The following is a 21,107-nucleotide window of genomic DNA, read 5'->3' as shown; positions in this document are numbered from 1 at the left end:
CGTAACGAATCAGATTATTACAACTTTACAATAGGAAAAGAACATTTTTCGATTGGTATCATCCGGAAATCTTATGATACGCTCATAATGCATTATTACCACGCTATGCGACATATCATAGCAAGAAAGTCAATAAAAAGTATGTGTGACCAGAAAACAAATGCGAGTAGGAATTAGGCTACAGTTCTTAAAAGTGAAAGTAGTCGCCAAAAAGCTATTTTAAAAAATTCGCTCAGTTCTACAAGATATTTCATCATATCATCATCCATCAATTTGGTTGTTGGACACGAAATCCTATAGATCGTTTCAATATTATGTGGTTTAAATTCTTTTTCGTTCGTTCTTGTTGTGAAAAAGTCGCTTTTCTCAATGACTACTGAATCGATTGCTTTGAAATTTGCAGCTAAAGATTGTATTTTTCTCTAGAAAGCTTTTACTTTTATTAATTTCAAAGACTTGTGCGGAATTCGTTATTTTCGTGTGCGATGAATTATCAAGCTTAAAAATTGCGCATCTTATGACGATTCCAATCGAGCGTTCACGATAATTGCGTGCTTGTGGTCACTCGAAGTCAGGAAGACAACGGCAGCCTATGGTATCGGTAATGTGAAAGATTAGATACCCGTACTACTTCGTGTCGTTATATTTAAGCATCGCTCTTTTGTTCCTGTTGTTATTAAAAAAAAACGCTTTTCTTTTTAACTACTATACTAATTACTTTGAAGTTTTCAGTGGTTGAAGATTGTAAAATGTTTCGTTTTGGCTTTCGTGTCCATTTATTTTAGCATTGCTCTCTTATGTTGATTCCATTGAGGTGTAGCCTAGCCCCTATATAACACCTCAATGGTTGATTCACGGAGGCTCTGTTGTTATTCTGTCAAGCGTAACCGATTACGTCACTCATAGCTGTACTTCATTTTGATTTTGCGAACTCGGTGATCAGCCACATCCCCGTGTTAGTTGCGTAGGCTCTCCTGGTGCTGCGGTTATTTGTTGGAACTTTTTATCCAGATATTTAAGCATTCCTCTCTTGTTTTTAATGTAGTACGCTTTCGACATATAAAAGCAAGTTTTTTTTGCATTATACTCATGAATGACCATCTACAAACTGTATGGTATTCAACAAGAGTGCAGTGCAATTCTAATCCTGATTTCTGTGGGGCACAGCTAATACTCTATTCTATTCTACTCCGTAAAATGGGGCATTTTATTCTTGAAAATTTCCAAAAATATACAGTTTGATATCAATTTTTTGAGAAAGGTTCATTTGTTTGAAATTAACTCTCTACACATCTTTCATTCTCATATATATATGAAATATCGCTGTATTAAATCGAGTACTGAACACTTTAAACAATAACCACTTTTTTCAATAAATCAATCTTTATTTTCAACAAATTAATTAACAAAATATATTGATAACAATACAAACTTCGGGATTGCGATCATTTTTGTTATCATGCAATATGAACCTATACATCCCAACAATTCTGCTCACAGTAACGAGATATGTAACTGAAAGCTCGATTTACATAATTGCTTCAAGAAGTCCAAACATACAATCGAGATAGTCACTAAAACTTCCGTTTAATAATATTTCTTCGCAGTCGTCGTCATCTGTCTCAACTTCTACGTTGTCGGAAGTTGGTGGACTCGTTGACGACTCGTCAGTTGGGCATTTGTCTTCTGAAATATATATTATAAAATTCGGTATATTTATGTATTTTGAATTCAAGCCTTTCGACCGAACAAGGCAGTCACTGATTTTATATAGTTTAGTGTTTAGCCCATCTATTTTCGAATTGTCTGTAATTTCAATACTGACAGGGTACGTAGAAGTTTATATACTTCTTTACTTATTTTTCGTGAAGTTAAATAATCATCGTTCATCAAATTGTTTAGACAATCCTTCCAAATCATTAGATCCTTTTCCATATGCTCAAAGGTCAATTTAATAAACAACAGTAAAAGAAGGAAAAAATGCTATAGCCCATATAGAAAAAGATCCAGAACTATTTTGATAATATTTGTATTATTAATACAAACTTTTTACGATTTTTCTCGGAGAGCAGCTTTATCTCTTTGTATATACTCTATTATAATACGTGTACATTGAATTTGAGATATTTCGAAATTTCCATTAGGGACTATCCTACTTAAAAAACATAAAATTTTGTGGGGTCAAAAATAATCTTTGCATAGAAAAATGAATAGTGTCCATGGGCTATAATGTCCATGAATTGATGTATGGTTAATTAATATAGAATTGAACTATGATTACTTACTTATATAGTTTTTAAAATAGTCCTTGCTGTAAAAAGTCATTGTTGGGACGAAGAACAATTCTGATGGACCATGCGATTCCATTGATGAGGGACCTTTTTTGAGATCAAAGCGGTGTATGTGTGAAGCTTCAGAGTCGGCGAGGTACACCCAGCCGTTGACAACAGAAACGCTGCAAATTCGGGATATGTTACCAGTAGTAAATAAAATAGTCTTGAAAATGTCTTGTCCCAACTGTACGTATCACGTGTCATATGAATACTTTCACTCGCAGTGGTTCCCAATCTTTTATGGCTCGTGGCCCCATTTCGTAGGCTTCCAGCACTCATGGTTTATCATTCCAGTGGTATTTATAGTGTTATTTTGATGGGTGTATTCAAAATTACATCATTTTCAAATAATTCATGCTCAACAAAGTGAAAACATCATCCTAACGTTAACCACCCATTTGATATTAGTGTAACACCCCTTTTAAATATCTTGCATTTTCGATAATTGCTATTTCACTTACTCGAATATTAGGAAAGTTCCCTCTTTTAAAAATGGTGTGATTTTAGTGACGCTGTATGTATTTTGATTCAGTGGTAGTTTATTTGCTTGATCCAGTTGTATTGAATACATAGTGCCATCAACCATTGACATAACGTAAAGGGTATCAGCTGTCAAAAGGAATAAAATAGATTATTTGAAATAGAAAATATTGTTAAGCTGCTGAATATATTTGTAATTGTTTTTTAAAGGATTGTACATTTTCGAATGCAACATACAGCCTATATATTTTCGGAGTTTTTTTTTCACGCGTTTCAGGTTCGCTTTAATTTAATAAAGCTATAGTCATCTTTGTAAGCCTGAACCGGCATGGTTTACAATCAGTTTGTTGAAGACGCTATTTCAAATTTTCGTAGACACACTCAAGAAGATGATAAACTCTATTTAGGGTTAGAGTATCTGAGCTTTATTTGAGGTATTTTCCGGGTTGGATTAATGCTTCTTGTTAGTCTAGGTTCAGATCAATCTGTGTGCTCTATAACGACTAACGAGTAGCTATATTTAATTGTTATATGACGAATTAAGTTTTTCAATTCTAGTGCTTATCATATTTATTAGTTTATACTCACTTTCATAGTCAATTGTCATTCCTTTAACAATTTTGGTGTCAAGCACCCGTTTTCTGTTCTTTCCATCTAAATTACTTTGCATAATACGTCCTTTCTGAAATAGAGCATCGTATTCTGTCCAGTAAATCCGACTGTAAAACAATGGTTGAATTATATGGTGCACATTGGTTTTGTAAGTTATAATAACAAATCGAATCTAAAGGGATTACCTTCGTAAAAAGTCGATCTCAATTTCTCGAATTTCCATGTTTGTGAAAACTGAAGATGTATATAAAGTTTTAATTGCAAATGATCGTTTTCCATCCCATGAGTATATTCCCGTAATTGAAGCCCAATATATCTTTTCTTCACAAGGATGTATAACTATACTTGAAACTGAAAAAAAAGAGCCGACCGTATTCACCGAAAAAAAAGCAGATTAAACGACTCAATAAACCGATAGAATTGCGGTATTGTAATCAGGCTACCACCACCTACCAGAAAAGAGACGTTTTGGGAATAAACAACAGAGATGAAATGAACCAAGATGGCTTAATCATATTGCAAATCACCGCGGCTCATCAGAATACTAGTCCAGCAACATACCGGCTTCTCCAAATGACAATATTCTATGTCCCCAGAAAATTTCTTCTTTTTCTAAGTCGTACCATGCCATCTCACCGTTGCTTGGATCCACGGCAACCGCGTATATTTTCTCCGTTGTGTGAACTGGGAAGGTTCGAAGCGAAAATTAGCAAATTTGAAGTAAATTTGTTGTCTCGTTATTCAATATTACACCATTTAAACAAACCATCTATTGCAGTCATGTTTCCTAGATTTTCTTCTTTGTCGTCGAATGGTATTTGAAACAAACCCTTTTGTCCGATATCGGCAACGAGTAAATAATCGTTCAGGAGAGGACCTGTGGAATTGGAGTTGATGTTTTATCCCCTTATATGTTGTGGTCAAATTAAAAATAAAAAACAGGAATGGACCCATGACACTACCTTGCTGTATGCCATTTCGGATTTCATAGTAACAGCTAAAAAAAATTTTTTGCTACAACTGTTATCATTGGATGGCACTAGATTAAAAAACGGGAACCACGGTTACTAGTTCAGATTGGATATGAGAACTGCTCTGCGTCAATGCCAGCCATGCTCCTGGGTGATTCAAACTAAAGTAAATCATCAGTGATGCGTGACCCCTGTCCTTAAAGTACTCCTACGAAAGGCAAACATTACGACAAGATTTATTCCTAATGGTACTTACTTGTTTCACATTTTAAACCGAACTTCAACTGAAAACCAGAAGAACACATGCACGAAAGTCAAAGATAACGACAAAAATTACTTTTTATGATACTTACTTGTTTCACATATTGAACCGAACTTTAACTGAAAGCCAGAAGAGCACATGCATCTATGTTCACCGGTCGACGACGAAAGACATATGTGATCACACTTGTTAAACTCGCATTCATTTTTCACTGAAATACATTTTGGCACGTATCAGGAAATAATTGAAAAATACAAATATACATACTTCTAGCCCAAAAATTTACCTGGCACCGTGGATACTTCGTTTGAAGCATAAACCGACACGTGTCGTGGTTTAGTATTGGTCGTGATGGTGGAATGAGATCTTCCGTCTTTACGTATGACGTATGTTTCGTATTTGTCTGTTGTGACGTTCAGCGTATTGGTGACGTAAATATTTTCCTAGATGGAAGAGGGTAATTAATATCAATAGTCATTTCTTTTGTACATAATTCCACACGCAAGAAATGTAAGATATGTCGGATATGAGAGTTTTGTCATCGTATTGTCGGCTCGGCGGTGTGGCGCATCATGCTAGGCATTAGGAATACACCTCCGGTTACCCTTCGTGGGTTCGAATCTCCTTATCGGCCTTCCTCTGCCCCGGTATAAATAAGTAATCCAGGGGGTCCTGTGGTATTGCCGATGCTAGCTTTTGTTCGCTCTAGCTGCAAACGTTGAAATTTTTGAACGAACCGCAGAAGTTCCGTCCTCATTTGGCAATTCTAATTTTTATACAAGAAAGTATAACAGCACTTTTGCAGAAGAATTCTAAATGACTCACCTGTGAGATAGCTATTCCCCAGAAATAACCTGTTTCCCTTGAAAATATGCTCTTCGATTGAGTTCCGTCTAATTTGCTCATCATTACCAGAGAATCTCCGTGCATTGACACGTCGGTCCAATAAATACTAATCAATATATTAGCAACCTTAAAAATTAGCTAATTTTGGCTCGAAACAGAAAATAAATGGACAACTCAAAGGCTTTTAAATTAAATAAATCCAAACGTAATCAACAATCGCTTTTGATTCCATTACATAAGATATATAATTTCACTGTCTTGACCCTTGTGGGTAGAATCGGGCCCACTTAATCTATTTCAACAATGAACCCTATGTGAACGATTTGGTTTTAAAAATCTTACTTGTCTGTGGCATAGTCAATTGCGAGACTTCGTGGTCTGATCACATATGGAAATTGCAATATACTTTCTTGGTTTCCGCCATCTAGATCACACTTGACCAAAGCTGAATCTGAGATAAATCCTTTTTCCAATTTGTACACAGAGAAAAATAGCATCCTGTACGAATGAAATATATTAGCCTGTAAAGACAAGTCGATGTCTCCAAAAATTATTTTAAAGTCAAAATTAAGGTTTCATGGTCATCTTTCCTTCGCCCTTAAAGGCCATTGGAAAGACGTTACCTACCTCTTTGTAGTATGTAATGCCAGTCCATATGGCGCTACTGAATCAGATTGATATATTTTCGTAAAATGTTGATATGTGCCCTCCATTGCTATGATCGTTTTATCTATTGAATCAGTCCAATATAGTACGTTTGTTATTCGATCATACTCCAAGTTCTCCAATCCACCGGTTAAATCATTTGCGATGGCCTCAATTTTATTGCTATGTGCATCATACTCATGGAGGCAAGCTTGCCTGTAAAGAGTCGATGTGTGGTCCGGTAAATATTCTATGCAAAGTATAATTTCAACTGACAGCAAGTAATCAAAATCTAGTCCAAAATCTACTGCAGTTAAATCGAGTCAAGTGATGTAGACAAGTACGAGCTGTGGTTCAAGTATGCAGATTAAGCCCAAATCCGGCCTTGCATTTACAACTTTAGTCTCCCAGCGCCATTGTTCGCACATTATGACATTCAACAAAAGTTAGTGCTAGTCAAAACGTCAATAAATCAAAGCAAGTTAAGTCTTTTTAAAGAGTGGCTCGAGAAGAATCCTTGAAAAACGAGCTTTTGTGTGCCTCGTGGGTAATAAACAAATTCGTCTAGATTTCGACTGATATTGAACATTTTCCTGAAATCAATTCATGCTTATCTACACAACTTTAACAAAATCTTACTTGTAATCGTTAAAATATATTTTCCCGGTTTCATAACTTGCAACCATTCCCCAATAATCAGCATCTTTTCCATCAAGCATGTCCATTAAAGTTTCCATCGCCAGATCGCCGTTGATGACTTGTGTCATTGATGAATTGGCCTTAATTAAGATATTTCTGGATAATCATATACATGATTAATATACTGTACAATAAACAAATGAAATATAAATGAAGCAACCTTACCGATAAGTAGCGGACGCGAGCATTTTCATTTTTTTCGTCGGACAGTGTGAACAAAATAGATTCAATTGGAAATGAATCTGAAAAATAAAATATCATAGCTTCTTTATCGACGTGTATAAGGCCTACCTTATGGTTTGACTAGTTCTCAATAGTCATTTTTCCGAAAAGATATCCATAACCTAGTCCAAGTGAAAAAAAATCGAGGTATATTTTTGTGCAGGTGGCCAGTACGCTAAATAATGAACGACGCTTTTGACATCTTCCCGGGCCAGACAAAGCACACAGTCATTAATTACATTATGGACAGCACAGGTCTCATAGTAAACGCAAGTTGTCACGTTTTGTGTGAAATAACTTTCGATAAGACTGACAACTTATGTGCCATCTTGTCCCGAATTCGACAATAGAAGCTAGAATACCGTAATAAGTATTGCATGAGACTGTTGTAAAAGAGGGTATTTATGCCTATTGCATATACTATTACTCCTAAAAATATTACCGTAATGTTACTTGAAAAATATTTTCTAGAATACATTTCAATAAACGGCCTTAACCCAAAGGACGTATGGTAATTGCCCCTAATATATCTTCACAAATATTTCTTATACGAAGCAAGGTTAGTAGTTAATGAACACCTCAGAAACGTTACTTATATAATTGGAATGTCACGTTGTTGGTTCATTGCATACATTAAACTTGAATTGAATGAGAAAAAGTCTAAACTTTTTACTTTGGACATCCTTCATAGTCTCATCTTCATTCAACATCTGCTGTGCCAGTACACACTGTCCTGTAACATTTTTATATCCATCATCACATATGCATGTACCATCCATCTCATTACAATGTTCATGTTGTTTTCCACAAATTGTGCGTTGGCATTTGTATGTTGCCATATTATGATCTTTTGAATAATTGTGCTTTACTTTCTGACATTTCTCAGAAATGTATTTGTACCCCTCATCACAAACGCACGCCCCCATTTCTTCATCACAGTGCTGATGCAGTCCAATGCATGTTATCAGGCGACATCTCCCAACCGTTTTGTTTTGGTTAGGTTTTGTTTCTTTAATATCCTCTGTGCACTTATAGCAACTAACCCCCAAATCTACCCCATTTCATGTTGAAATCATCATGACAAAGTTATTTTTTCCCAAAATTCGAACAAAGACTTTCGTAGGAATCAAATTACACCAGTTTAAGAAACATAACATGTTCCATCCAGTCATTATCAAATTAAAATTTATATTCTCAAGACCTTTGGCACTGATTGAAATAATTATATCTAAGTTCCCATCCGTACGATGTACATAATTACCCTTATGAAGATAACAGGAGTTTCTGTTAATAACGTAAATCACGAGCTCACGTTTACAGCTTTTAATTGGATTTATGATCAACGTATAAATACGACTCCGATATCTTTCGATAGAGAGAGAAGACGATGTAAACCATTCTAAGCTAGTCTGGATAAATGTTATAAGATTTATATTCTGTGTATCGTGGAAATCTGAGAATAAAATCAAACAGAGTTTTCTCAACATATATGCTATAAATGGTGACAAAACCGACTTGAATTAACCTTCTGAAACGGACCAGATCAACGGACAACAATCAGGACTGGCAACAATTTGACGGAATCAACCAAAAAGCTGACCAAGCGAAAGCTTTCAATAAGTGCCGAGAAACCGTCTCCACAAAACGTGCGAACTTACGAACGTCGGGGAGATTCAAATTGCCTGGAACAACGATTGAAGTAGCAAATTGCTGACAAGCCGAAATAATCAAAAACATTATGAAAAGACAATAATCTCAATTGAAAACAGTTGAACTATGGTAACGGACTCTGGAAACGTTAAAATCATGAATATGGACTGTATTGAACATCGATCGAAATGAACTCTTTTAGAACATGATATATGTTCGAGGTGAAAAACCTAATCAAAAACGAACTGTTGAAAACAATGAACTATATGGACTGTTTTACTGTAAATTACGCGCTCTATTCCGAACAATAGAGAAATTGTCGCGCTTACCTAATGGATATACAGATCAGGAGCATGTAATTCCACAATTTGTTTCATGATTTGCAGGTTTTTCTCCTCATTGAGACAGACATTTTTCATTCTTCCACTATTACTAAGGTAAAGTACTTCTTTTTCTTCTTATATATACACATGGCGTTTCATTCGACTTTCAATTTTTATAAATTAATTAATGGTAACAACTTTGAATATTGTAATTTCAAATACCTTTAAAAAGATTTATATTATTAAATATTTGTGGTTAACATTCCTTTTCGATTAAATAGATTTCGTTATCATTAAAATACTCTCTAAAAGTAGATTCGAGCGAGTCATACTTTTAATTATTTACAAAGCCGTCATATAGAACGGTGAAATAATAAGCTCGTTTAACAAAAATTGTATCCAAAAGCGTTATTTTTTCAAAAAAGCCCTGAGATGGCATAAACTTAAAAATGCGTTTTTTCTTCCCGACATGGGACAAGCATATATAGACCAACTAGGTCGCAACGCGTTTTTTTCATCCCGACATGGGACAAATATATAGACCAACTAGGTCGCAACGCGTTTTTTCTTCCCGACATGGGACAAGCATATATTGACCAACTAGGTCGCAACGCGTTTTTTCTTCCCGACATGGGACAAGCATATATTGACCAACTAGGTCTACAAAATCGTAACAATGCGATAAAGCGAGTATAAGTATTTTAACTTAGCGAAAAACATTGAATTGAAAATATGTTTTAACCGTCCAAACCAAAATTTTTCAAATAAAAATACGCCATCCTTCTGTAATTCTACTTTACAACCTTTACCCTTTCTATAAACTTTCTTTACTTCAATTTCTTGTCTCATTGTAGATCATATACATGTAAATATTTTTTTGACCTATATATATATATCATTAATTTTAGCATTGTGTATTGTATTTTACTATATATTTTCAATTTATTAGAGGGTGCCAAATCTTTAAACTTCCAGTTAGTAAGATGGGGAGATAATATAGCAACTAACCCCCAAATCTACCCCATTTCATGTTGAAATCATCATGACAAAGTTATTTTTTCCCAAAATTCGAACAAAGACTTTCGTAGGAATCAAATTACACCAGTTTAAGAAACATAACATGTTCCACCCAGTCATTATCAAATTAAAATTTATATTCTCAAGACCTTTGGCACTGATTGAAATAATTATATCTAAGTTCCCATCCGTACGATGTACATAATTACCCTTATGAAGATAACAGGAGTTTCTGTTAATAACGTAAATCACGAGCTCACGTTTACAGCTTTTAATTGGATTTATGATCAACGTATAAATACGACTCCGATATCTTTCGATAGAGAGAGAAGACGATGTAAACCATTCTAAGCTAGTCTGGATAAATGTTATAAGATTTATATTCTGTGTATCGTGGAAATCTGAGAATAAAATCAAACAGAGTTTTCTAAAGTTTCCTTCATTCACGTGGGCGTTGAAGCTGAAGGGTGAACGGGTGACTTGCAAGTCAGAGCCAATCTACAAATTAGCAATATATGGTAACATAACATTCATCTAACAACCATTTATGCTATACACTTTCCTGAAACGGTTTTAAAACCGACGTCGCAAACGCACGCACCCACTTCTGCATCACAGCGCTGGTGCGGTTCTTTACAAGTCACACCGCAGCATTTATTTTCAGAATCAAGTTTATCAGCGCTAGATGGAAATATGGCGGTTTGGCATTGCCCAGATACTTCCTCATAACCATCATTGCACACACAATTTCCATTATCTTCGTCGCAATGTTGGTGTACTCCTTCGCAAGAAACATCATTGCATTTGCTATTTGCATTCTCTGTAGTTTTATTAGAAATGAGCCTGCATTTTCCTAAATTATATTTATATCCAGAATCACATATACATACACCTTTGTTCTCATCGCAGTGTTGATGATCTTGGGTGCAGATTATCAGATCACATCTTTTGTTTGATGCCATTTTCTCGGGAGGTTTTTCTGCTGTAAATTGTATAAAACTGCGATTATCATAACATGCATTTAATATGGCTGGCCATGTATAACATGTAATGTGTAATAATGTGCCGCTACTGCCTGGTGAAAATAGCACATTTCATAGAAAAAATAATTACGATTTTCTAATCCTTAAATGATATATTGGAAATTTGTAAGTATTTTTAGGTATAAGTCATTTTGTAAGTATTTCATATGGTGTCGTCGTGGTCATTAGATTCATGCAAACTATTATATTCGTACCCGACTTTTGAGACAACTGTACAATACATTTTGTCGTTGCTTCGTAGAGTGGAGAAGATGTTTTTACTATTTCCTGAAATACCGTTGATATGCACAGTCGAGAATTTTCAGAAGAATGTATTGTACAGTCTTCTGTGTAAACGTGACTTCCAAGAATTTGAGCATTCTTGATTCTGTAACAAATGGAATTTGGCTTCATTGCGTATATAATGCATCAGAGTACCTCTAGATAGAAAAAGCATTATGCCGCCAAAAGCCTTTTTCCTGAATCTTTAGTTGTGTAGTCGCGTTGATCGGAACTTATTTGCGCATAACGCATCACCACAATTTCATATAGTTCCACCAGTCCGCGGCATTTTGATGGTCACCCGTACTTATGGAGATGAATATCCTTCACCTTCGAGTACGCGCTTGTGACCCTGGTTTGAGCAAATGATCTTCAAAATCCCATACATACAATACAAACCATGTTTGGTAACTCGAAAGTCACCAATGGTATCATTTATTCAGCATTTTTTAAAAGTGCCTGTAGCCTACCATATTTTAAACCTTGCAATACTTCATAGGTGCGATTGCTTAATGGAGACAAACCAGCAGTAGAAATTCGCGAAATCCGTCTCAAAATAAGTATTCAAAATCTCGTGCTTGTCACCAACAGAGAACGATGTATATAAGGTCAAAGGTGGGAGAAATCACGTTCCACCTTCAATCATTGTGACGTCAACCTTGCATAAATTTTATTATCTCTTACCTGCAGTTAGAAATATGGTTCTTTACAAACTGCTCTACAGATCCTTGATGGTAATCTCTTAAAGACGAATACTTTTTCTTATTACTTGTAGTCAACAACTTATTGAACACGCACTGATTGTATTCCTCTTCAGTCCCGTCCAAGCAATATTCTATTCTCGTTGTTGAAGGAGTTGTAAATTTCGCTCGGCCATTAACAAAATCTAAGTACGTAAAAATAATATATACAATAAATAATAATAGAATAAATAATGTACTGTGGAAGAGAAAGGGGGCTGAAGCATACCGTATTCAAATAAATATTCAGCAACACAATCTTTAGCGGGAGACAATAGCTCGGATCCATTGCGAACAAGTCGATCCATACGATGTTGCCAGCATTCCACTGAATTGATTTCTTCGCTCATTTTTTCTCTGTTAATTCAATTACTATATTTAGTGCAATACCTCTTAGAAACCTCGTTAAAGAATTTTCAGATTTAAAAAGTACAAAACTCATTAGATTAAACCCCCATCGTTACCAAATTTTTAAATTTTTTCATCTTTAAGGTAATTAATTAGCTATATTATTTGATGTTAGATTTTGAAATATTCCTCAACATCACATGTAGGTATGGATCATAATATATATCCCGTTAGGCTAGAAAAATGAGCCAGGAAAAAGGGAAGTCGATAAGACGGCTTAATCATATGGCGAACCAGGGTCTTCTTCCAGTTATCAGTAGGCTACATGTCGAGTATGGGATTAGTAAGTCAGTTATTCGTTTCAGATTCACGACTTGATGGTGGAAAAAGTCGTAACCGACCAGCGGTGAACGTGTGTAAAATATGTGAACATACTTGCAAAACTGCTCATCAGATGCAGAAAACCATCTCGTGTCCCGTAGAACAAAGTCAACTACACTTATCCAAGAAGGAAAAACGCTCCCAGTTTTCTGAAACATACAGCTTGAAAAGAAATTGCTGAGTTCTTGGTCTACGTCATTGTCCGCAGATGTTTGTTTTCTATTGTCGAGTAATGAGTTGCCAGTTTTCCTGTAGCGGCATCCTATAATTAAAAATCAATCGGTTCTTTAAGTTCGGCGGGTTTCAACAAATACGGTATAATCTAAGTTAACGAAATATTTTAGTGATAATAAAAAAAAAAGCATCAGTGGAATATGTAGAACATATAAGTGTTTAAATGTAGAGAAACTCGGTATATCCGCAATATTTGTTGTCGATGAGGAGTTTGGGTATGCACAGGACCTGATTGATGTACGGGGCCACGTGGTGGTGACATTTGCTGATTTATTCGCATCTTTTTCAGAGCTTGAAAGATCTGATTCAAACCTTGATGCACAATGCCGCGTGAAATGTATTTTGTATCAATTATGGGTAGAATGTTCTATTATATTATTATTATTAATCCTCTATTTGTTTATTGATCCGCTGTATAAATCTAACTAAATAATCTGGCATTATTTATGAGTTATGTCTGTTCAGAGTTTCGATCGATGCTGTGTTATATATAGATCTTTATATAATGATCTATGACTGTCCGTTACTATGCATCGTTAATGCTTGCCAAAATGTATCATAGAATCACTTTCTAAAAGAATTTCTGCGATCAAAATTCACGCAGTTTTTCATTGCATTTTGTTTGCTTTTCATTATTATAGTAATAAGAGCTTTCAATAATTACGAAAAGGTACTTTAAACGAAAAACACTTCAAAACCAAAAGTTTCGGTGCGATATGCGTTTTTTCTGGCAATATACAGAGTTTTAAAATCACAGACAGTCGCAATAGCGGATGCAGGACCACCAAAAACTCGATTTTTCGAAAAATTTCGAACAAATTCCAATATCTGTGTTACTGTATACTATATTTTTCATGTTAAATAATATATTTGGCAAACTTGAAAAAAGCGACAAATATCATCAAAGCATGGTATTTTGCTATTTATTTTTACGTTTCTATCACGTTTCGTTTCATTACGTTTCTATATCAATCTTTGTGTTGAAAGCATAATTAAAAGCAATTTTGAGTTTTATTAGCTTCAAAGATATTCAGAAATTTCAAACAATTTGTTTATTTTTTATAAAGGTTCAGCCAATATGAATGTAGGAAACATGAAAATAGGTCAATCAAATAAAAATGTTTCTAGTGCGAGGTTCCATATAAAAACACCTGATAAAATATGTTTCATTTATTAGCCAAATTAAATGAAAAAAAACAATAATATCGCAAAATTCTTCCAATACATAATAAAGTAGTACTGTTAAATACTGTCGCGTTATTGCAATACAAATCCAGTGAGTGAAACCTGTCATAATGCGTCATTTTTTCTTAGTCGTTATTCGAATTTGACATCAGTAATAAAATATTTCCATAGACATATGACTGTTAAAAATATGTTATTTTTAATGACTTTGTTATTTGAAATTAAAAGTGACGCAATTTTATCATGATGAGCTTTTCTATTAGTCGTGCTAATGTTTAGGCTAATTTTCGATAATTATCAACAATTTCGACTTTTCTTTCCACGAAAAGTGCTTTATGCCTCGATCGTGACAATAAAGTCTGGACTAATTGGCATCAAGTAAGCAAATTGAAGTTTTAACAACTCACCACTGACTTACCTTCTACGTATAATACCCATAAGAGAATAGGAATTGCAACTTTCCACGTGTTCATTTTCTGTTAGTATTGATATTCGGATTGCACAAAAACTTTAGCTAACGTTACTGCCTACAACCATTCAATTTGTTTAGTTTAATCGGGTTATAGCTACATACAGCTGGCTGGGCGTGCCTTTGGCCCCAAAATACAATTTGTTAAGTACTAATACAGATATTGCAGATAGGTTATCTGTGGAAATATCTATACCTGACACTATATACAAATCTGGTGATCGGAATCACTCAATTACGCAGCTTAAATAAATATGTCGCAAAATATTTTTTGTGATCCTAAATGGCTGCCTGGCCCTGAACTAGAAACAATAGTATATATCCAGAACAAAAGTATCGAAAACCTGTTGGCTATATTATTTTCACGCTGAAACTTGTTTAATGAAATAATAAATAACTGGTTTAAATTACTGTTATTGCTACAAATTACCTCGGACTATTACATAATACTACAACGTAAAATAGACAAATTATAATACTCAGCGTCGGCAATTACAAGGAAAGGAAAATATAGCTTTTATCATATTATAGCGTATTAAAAAATTCAATTTGAACTATAATATCCCAGTACTGCCACATATAAGCTATATACAAAATTAGCACTTCATCTATGTTACCCGCGAAACAACTTTGTCGTAAGTGAGTCATGGCCTATGTTTATATTAATGGAAACCAAAGCGTTAATTTTAAACGTGATACATGCGATCAGTTTGTAGATAAAACGCATGCCAATGCAATTATTAACATGCGTCAGTACCCTTCTAATTAAATTCTATCTTTGGGTAATATCAAGCCGATAAATAAACACTTGCAGATGCATCGCTCCAGGTACCAACTTGCTCCATGCTTTCGTGTAAACAAATTTAAATAATCCACGCGCAAAAATGCACATTTAATAAATATACCTTCACTTGATCACTTTTTCGACTTATTACACTTTAATTGAAATCTTGTTTAATATTAAAATTCTTATCGCTGTACTTGGATTCCCATTTTATTTCTAAACTCAACTCCATTACCAGACTTAAATCAATCGATTTTTAGTTTGCAGCTGTATTTATATCTTGGACTGTACTTAAAATGTATGCTTGAACGCTATCTCAAGCTCATCAGCGCCCTCGTACAGAAAATGGAACTTAACAATGGTGTGTTAGCAAATATTTGCTGAGTTACCAAATAAAATGAAATCGTATGGCATAATATTGTGAAATGAAATCAAATGTTTTATACTGAAGAGATAAATTATCGTAAAAACAACAAAAAATCATATAATAGTATATAAACTTCTTGAGTAGATTTGAATTGAAGATTTGTTTTAAAATACTGTATGTAATTTATTATATGTAGACTTACCATATTAAATGTAAAATATTTTGTGCTAGTCATTTTGGCTGCCGAAATTATAAAATTGCCTAACAATGTAGCAAAGATAACACCTCGTTCAAGAATAGAATAATTGAAATCGTATTGCCTTGTTGCCTCAACGCTCATTTTTGAAAATTTAGTAGGTGTGTTTGGTTTCGAGCAGAAACATAAAATTTAAAATATATAAACGAGATAGCTATCGGTGATCGCCGGCTTATCGATCTTCCGCATGTGGGGATCCCACAAAACAGAAATTGCGGTTTCGATTTCTTCGCTCCGACTCAATAGCGACACCGCGTGTCCCACCAATTAATTAATAACTCGCTAATTATACGACATAATTCATCCAAATTCCGCTTCTGGTTCGAGATATGATGAATGCACATGCAAAATTTAGAGCAGCTTCAAGCTCACTTTCGCGAGAAATCGCGTAACATATGAAAGACAGACAGACAATTGTCTATCAACATACTTACTGATCGAGATCGATAAGTAAAAACTACAATAAGGTATTTAAAAGAAAAAAAAATCTTTGTATATAAGGTTTAGTTTCCAGATGCTAAAACACATAAAAACCACAGTTGACGACTTTTAAACTCTTAACCTGCATTTCAGTCGTCAGAATCACATCTTAATATGTGCCAAAAGTGTCGCTGCATGTCGCTTCCTCTATTCAAATTAGGAATTACAAATGAACTTCGATAATCAATATCGGATAATATATGGATTATATGTTGTCTCAGTACCACGCATACCGTGTTTCCCCAAAAATTTCAATTTTCTTTCATTAAATATCACCAGGGCTTATTTTGTATAATATTGTGTTCAAATGACTTTTGAGGCCATAAGTGTATCCATCATTATTCTTAAATTATGCTAAATCCTTCAAGGTCATATAGGTTCGAAAGCAATTTTTATATGAAATTGACGTAATCTGAATAACAAACCATTTCGACTATTTAGAATGAGATTTTCTGTGGCCATATCTTGATATTGTTGTTATCAATTCTTCTTGGACTGAGCGGGTTATTGAGATCGTTTGAGATTATACTCTTCGCCAGCCGTTGGACGTATAAACAGCATTTCACCGTAACATCAATTTTTTTAAAAATTCTCAGTCGTTCAACGTCGCTACGCCGATCTTGAGTACCTCCAATACAACGTTTAAGTATTATCGTAATGCTAAGCATGAACTCTTGGGAAAAAGTTAGTTTTTGTGAGCGTTACATCCACTTAAACACATTGTTATTTTCTGTAGAATAATTTTTTCATCTTTTAGATTCATATTGTAGATTTTTTTAATAAACGTTCAACACCGTTCACCGTAACTTCAATTCAATTCACCGTAACTTCAATGCTGTGGAAAAGCGTCAGTCGTCGAACGTTTAAATAACATTTCAACGTAACTTCTATACTGTCAAAACGCGACAGTCGTTAAACGTTTAAACATCATTTCACCGTAACTCCATACTGTTGAAAAGTGCCAGTCGTTAAACGTTTAAATAGCAATTCACTGTAACTTCAATACTGTCAAAATGCGCCAGTCGTTAAACGTTTAGAGTCTTAAGGGCTTAGAGTAGGCGTGTGCAACAGGCAGCCAGCGGGCCCAAACCTGACCAGCCTACGCATTTCTTTTGGCCCTTGTCAACACTCAGATTTCTCCATGTCAAGCATAAAATGTGATTAAGGTGAGGTATCATTGAGTTATGGAAAAGCATGCCAATGGGAAAATACCCCAATGTCAAACGAGCTGTGCTTAGAATGTTGTCCATGTTTGAGTCAACATACGTCTGCAAATCTGTGTTTTCTATCCTAAAACACGGGAAATCAAAGCATTGATCTGTTCTGACTGACACCCACGTGGAAGAACTGCTTCGATTGGCCACAACGACATACACGCAAATTTGAAGAGGATTGCAATCCAAGGAATGCCTGAAGACCCACCGAGTAGCATGCATAACAATAAATGACTTATAAATTTCTGTCATAGTCATGTTGGTTAGTGACATTTACAATAAAATAGCATTCTAGCAGAGCTGAATAAAGGTATATCTGATGTTCATTTGTGTTCTTGTTTATAATGTGGTAATCTTCGCGGTAATAAAGTACGAAATGCGAGTGGAAGTGAAAGTGCTTTCATTGTTTCGACGTTATGACTAATACCTGAAGAAGTTAGCACGTTTATCCACCTGATGCACTTGCAGTGCTATATTCGAATGCTAAATTTAGTCCAGCATAAGAACTTGAACATTTGTTAATTGTAAATTTATTTTGGAATTCAAATATGTGAGCATTAATTAACTGATTGATTGATTTGAGAATTATTTTCGAATTCTGCACTTGGCAGTTAAGTTATGTTTTGGCAGTCTTGTAGATAAACAGTCATTTTGGATTGTGCCAAGGTGTTGAATATAGATACACAGCCTAATTTGCCTTGGTATTATGGAATTATCCACTGCAGTTCATTTTGGATATTTCGAATTGAGCAATTTACAGAAAATTCATAAAGTAGGCCATATTTTGCTCTATTAAATCACGAAAGAAAACTTTGCATTGCGCCTAGAACCTGTCATACCCCGGGCAAATACAAAGCTTAATTAATTTGAAATTCATGTTAAATCCAATTATTGCCGTCGATGATAAAATTATCACCAGTCAATATTTGCTAAAAGTACACCATCTGATCGGGAAATGATATGAATGTTAAAACAAAAAAGATTTAAGATATGTTTTCGTGAGCAAAATAGTTGGAAATTAACGCCGACTAATACCTTGCCGAGCTATTGCCAAGAATCTCTATGTTATCACGATTGTCTTCATTTTAAACAATTTTATCTAACAGTGCTCACGGTGTCAACAACGTCATTTCTGATTTGTTGATCATTTAAAAATATTTTTGAATTTGCCCCGACGGCAGGGCTGGATTAGTCAAAATAAGCAAGTGCCTAAAGGGAACTAAGGTAAAGGCGGCATCACAGAAATTTTTACAGTCGAATTTCTCAGTGTTTAATAAAATGATTCGAGTTGGTCTGACAACTCAGACCTCAATATTGTCCCGGTTAAAATAACTTTTGCTTAATTTCTTTTTCAGGTACCATCTTAAACCTCTATAAATGTTTGTAGGCATGAAAACTATTTCCAAAAGCTATTTTGTAAATTATTCATAATTTGGCCTTCTGTAAGCCAAACAGTAATGAATACTAAAACTGCTTATTTAGTTTTAGACAACGCCGAATCACATTTGATATTCAAGGGTCACAATCGCTGTTATTTATTTACTGGACAAAAATAACATACATTTACATTAGTAATATTTTATGGGATTGTTACTGAGTTTTTCAGCAAGATTGCCATTTCTGAATTCACATACACAATCAGATTTTAATCGAGATTATTCAAGACATAATTTTGTTGAAATGCGGATGTGGAAGCTGTTAGGTATGTTCTGACCAACGACCAGCATACCGGTTCCGACATAGGCTTACCGTACGTCCTGGCTTAGCCGGGTCAGTGCAGATTTTAACAAGTTTCTCCGTCTTTCAGTCGGTAGACCTAAACGTTTTAGTTATGCAGTATGACAGTCATGAATATTTTTGCATTCATTTAACACTTAACTTTACTGTCGTTAATTCATCAAAATGCCGAAAACAAAGTGCAAGTTTTCTAATGAGTTGAAGAACGATTTTAATTGATTGACTACCGGTACCTATTCAGACATGAACAATTTTTATGATATCCTCGTGGATATTTTCATACAAATTTCATGGGATTGGTTACACAGTTGATTTTTTTTTTGTATAAAGGATACATAAACATTACTTTTCTTCCTGTATTTTGTCTTTTTATCAACTTTTTACTCCCTCGGGATAAATTTGAAAAACGCTATTTTCAACACTAGGTGGTGTATTGATCTGTGACGTCACTAAACTTTACTTATTTTATTGCGGACAATTCGGAACAAACAAAAGTGACGGAAGCAAAAGGCGGAACTGCGAAGGGGATATTTGTTCTGAATATTGCTTAGATTTGGGGCTTCTTTATTTTGGAACGGGCAATTTGTTACCCTATCCTAGTAACCCGTGCGGTACAGCAATACAACAACAAACAGTACCGGTATTAGACAGGAAATACTGGTAGCCGGTACGGTAAGTCTGTCTGAAAGTCACAACAGCTACCAGCTATGGTATCATCACCAATAGCCTAGATTTCTCGGCAGAAAATAAAAAAACATTTTTATCATGAGGTGGCCGAAAAGCAACGTGATTAATTCAGATTAATATTGAGACATACCGTGGTGCGATCTCACGTTGCTCCAGACATTGTAGTTTCAGCGACTAATTGAGTATTTGTTTTGTTAAGCGACCCTACTGAATGATCTTTCATACTTCTGTACTTGCGTCGTTTTAGATGGTTCAGATTGATGTAGATCAACATAGTGATATAGTAATGAATGTAATTTTCCACGTGAACGTGACTCAAATATATTTTACATTGGAGAATATTTTCTCAGAATGTATTCAAAATGGTTAAAAAATCGGTTTTGGCCATCCCTGTTCTGTGATTGGTTCATTTTGCCGTTTGTATAGGTTCAGCTCAATATTTAATACTCACCTACTTTCAGACACCAGCACTTCTTTGTATGTATCTGCATTTATTACTGTAATATTTGCATTTCCTCTGCTCCTGCATGTATATCACTGGCGTATATTATTAGCCTAATTCTCCCGAACTTGACACTCTATTTAAGGGTATGTCGTAGTCTATTTTCTCATGTAGGCTATATTCGTGTAATGTCGCAAGCAGGGATGGCTATTTCCGAATACTAAACTATTTCGAATACATTCTAAAATAATGTTTTCGAATATCTGAATCTGGAATTCCGAATACATTCTAAAATCGAAAATAACACATTTTTGTTTTAGTTTATTAAAACCCAGTGATAATCAGGCAAATCCCGCCCTCAATTAGTGATGATAGGTTTCTAAACGCGGACCAAACATAATGTGGAAATTTTGCGATTT

At 34.8% G+C, this 21,107-nt stretch overlaps 2 protein-coding genes across 3 annotated transcripts in view; one reads left to right on the top strand and one right to left on the bottom strand.

The window, feature by feature from the left end:
• Positions 1 to 21,107, top strand: part of LOC120330351 (E3 SUMO-protein ligase PIAS1-like) — a 140,310-nt gene that overhangs the window by 95,035 nt on the left and 24,168 nt on the right. The window lies entirely within an intron of this gene.
• Positions 1,384 to 8,095, bottom strand: LOC120330267 (vitellogenin receptor-like). Its single transcript, XM_078118574.1, has 15 exons — positions 7,744 to 8,095; positions 7,014 to 7,090; positions 6,789 to 6,928; positions 6,132 to 6,365; positions 5,847 to 6,002; positions 5,484 to 5,610; positions 4,945 to 5,101; positions 4,750 to 4,869; positions 4,192 to 4,302; positions 3,987 to 4,109; positions 3,611 to 3,776; positions 3,402 to 3,532; positions 2,795 to 2,942; positions 2,286 to 2,455; positions 1,384 to 1,686 (listed from the first exon to the last, which is right to left on the bottom strand). The coding sequence occupies exons 1-15, from the start codon at positions 7,994 to 7,996 to the stop codon at positions 1,529 to 1,531; spliced, it is 2,271 nt and encodes a 756-aa protein (XP_077974700.1). The 5' UTR covers positions 7,997 to 8,095; the 3' UTR covers positions 1,384 to 1,528.

Source organism: Styela clava, chromosome 12, assembly GCF_964204865.1.
Source record: "Styela clava chromosome 12, kaStyClav1.hap1.2, whole genome shotgun sequence".
Classification (NCBI taxonomy): Eukaryota; Metazoa; Chordata; class Ascidiacea; order Stolidobranchia; family Styelidae; genus Styela; species Styela clava.
The sequence above is the reverse complement of the archived record's forward strand: the minus strand, read 5'-3'. Positions and strand labels throughout refer to the sequence as shown.

What these genes read in the sequence shown, in the direction of transcription:
- LOC120330267 (XM_078118574.1), bottom strand. Translation starts at nt 7,996, where the DNA reads ATGGGGGCGTGCGTTTGTGATGAGGGGTACAAATACATTTCTGAGAAA. An exon ending in CTCGCGTCCGCTACTTATCG is followed by an intron (nt 6,929 to 7,013) that starts GTAAGGTTGCTT and finishes ATCTTAATTAAG; the next exon opens with GCCAATTCATCAATGACACA. An exon ending in GCATTACATACTACAAAGAG is followed by an intron (nt 6,003 to 6,131) that starts GTAGGTAACGTC and finishes TCATTCGTACAG; the next exon opens with GATGCTATTTTTCTCTGTGT.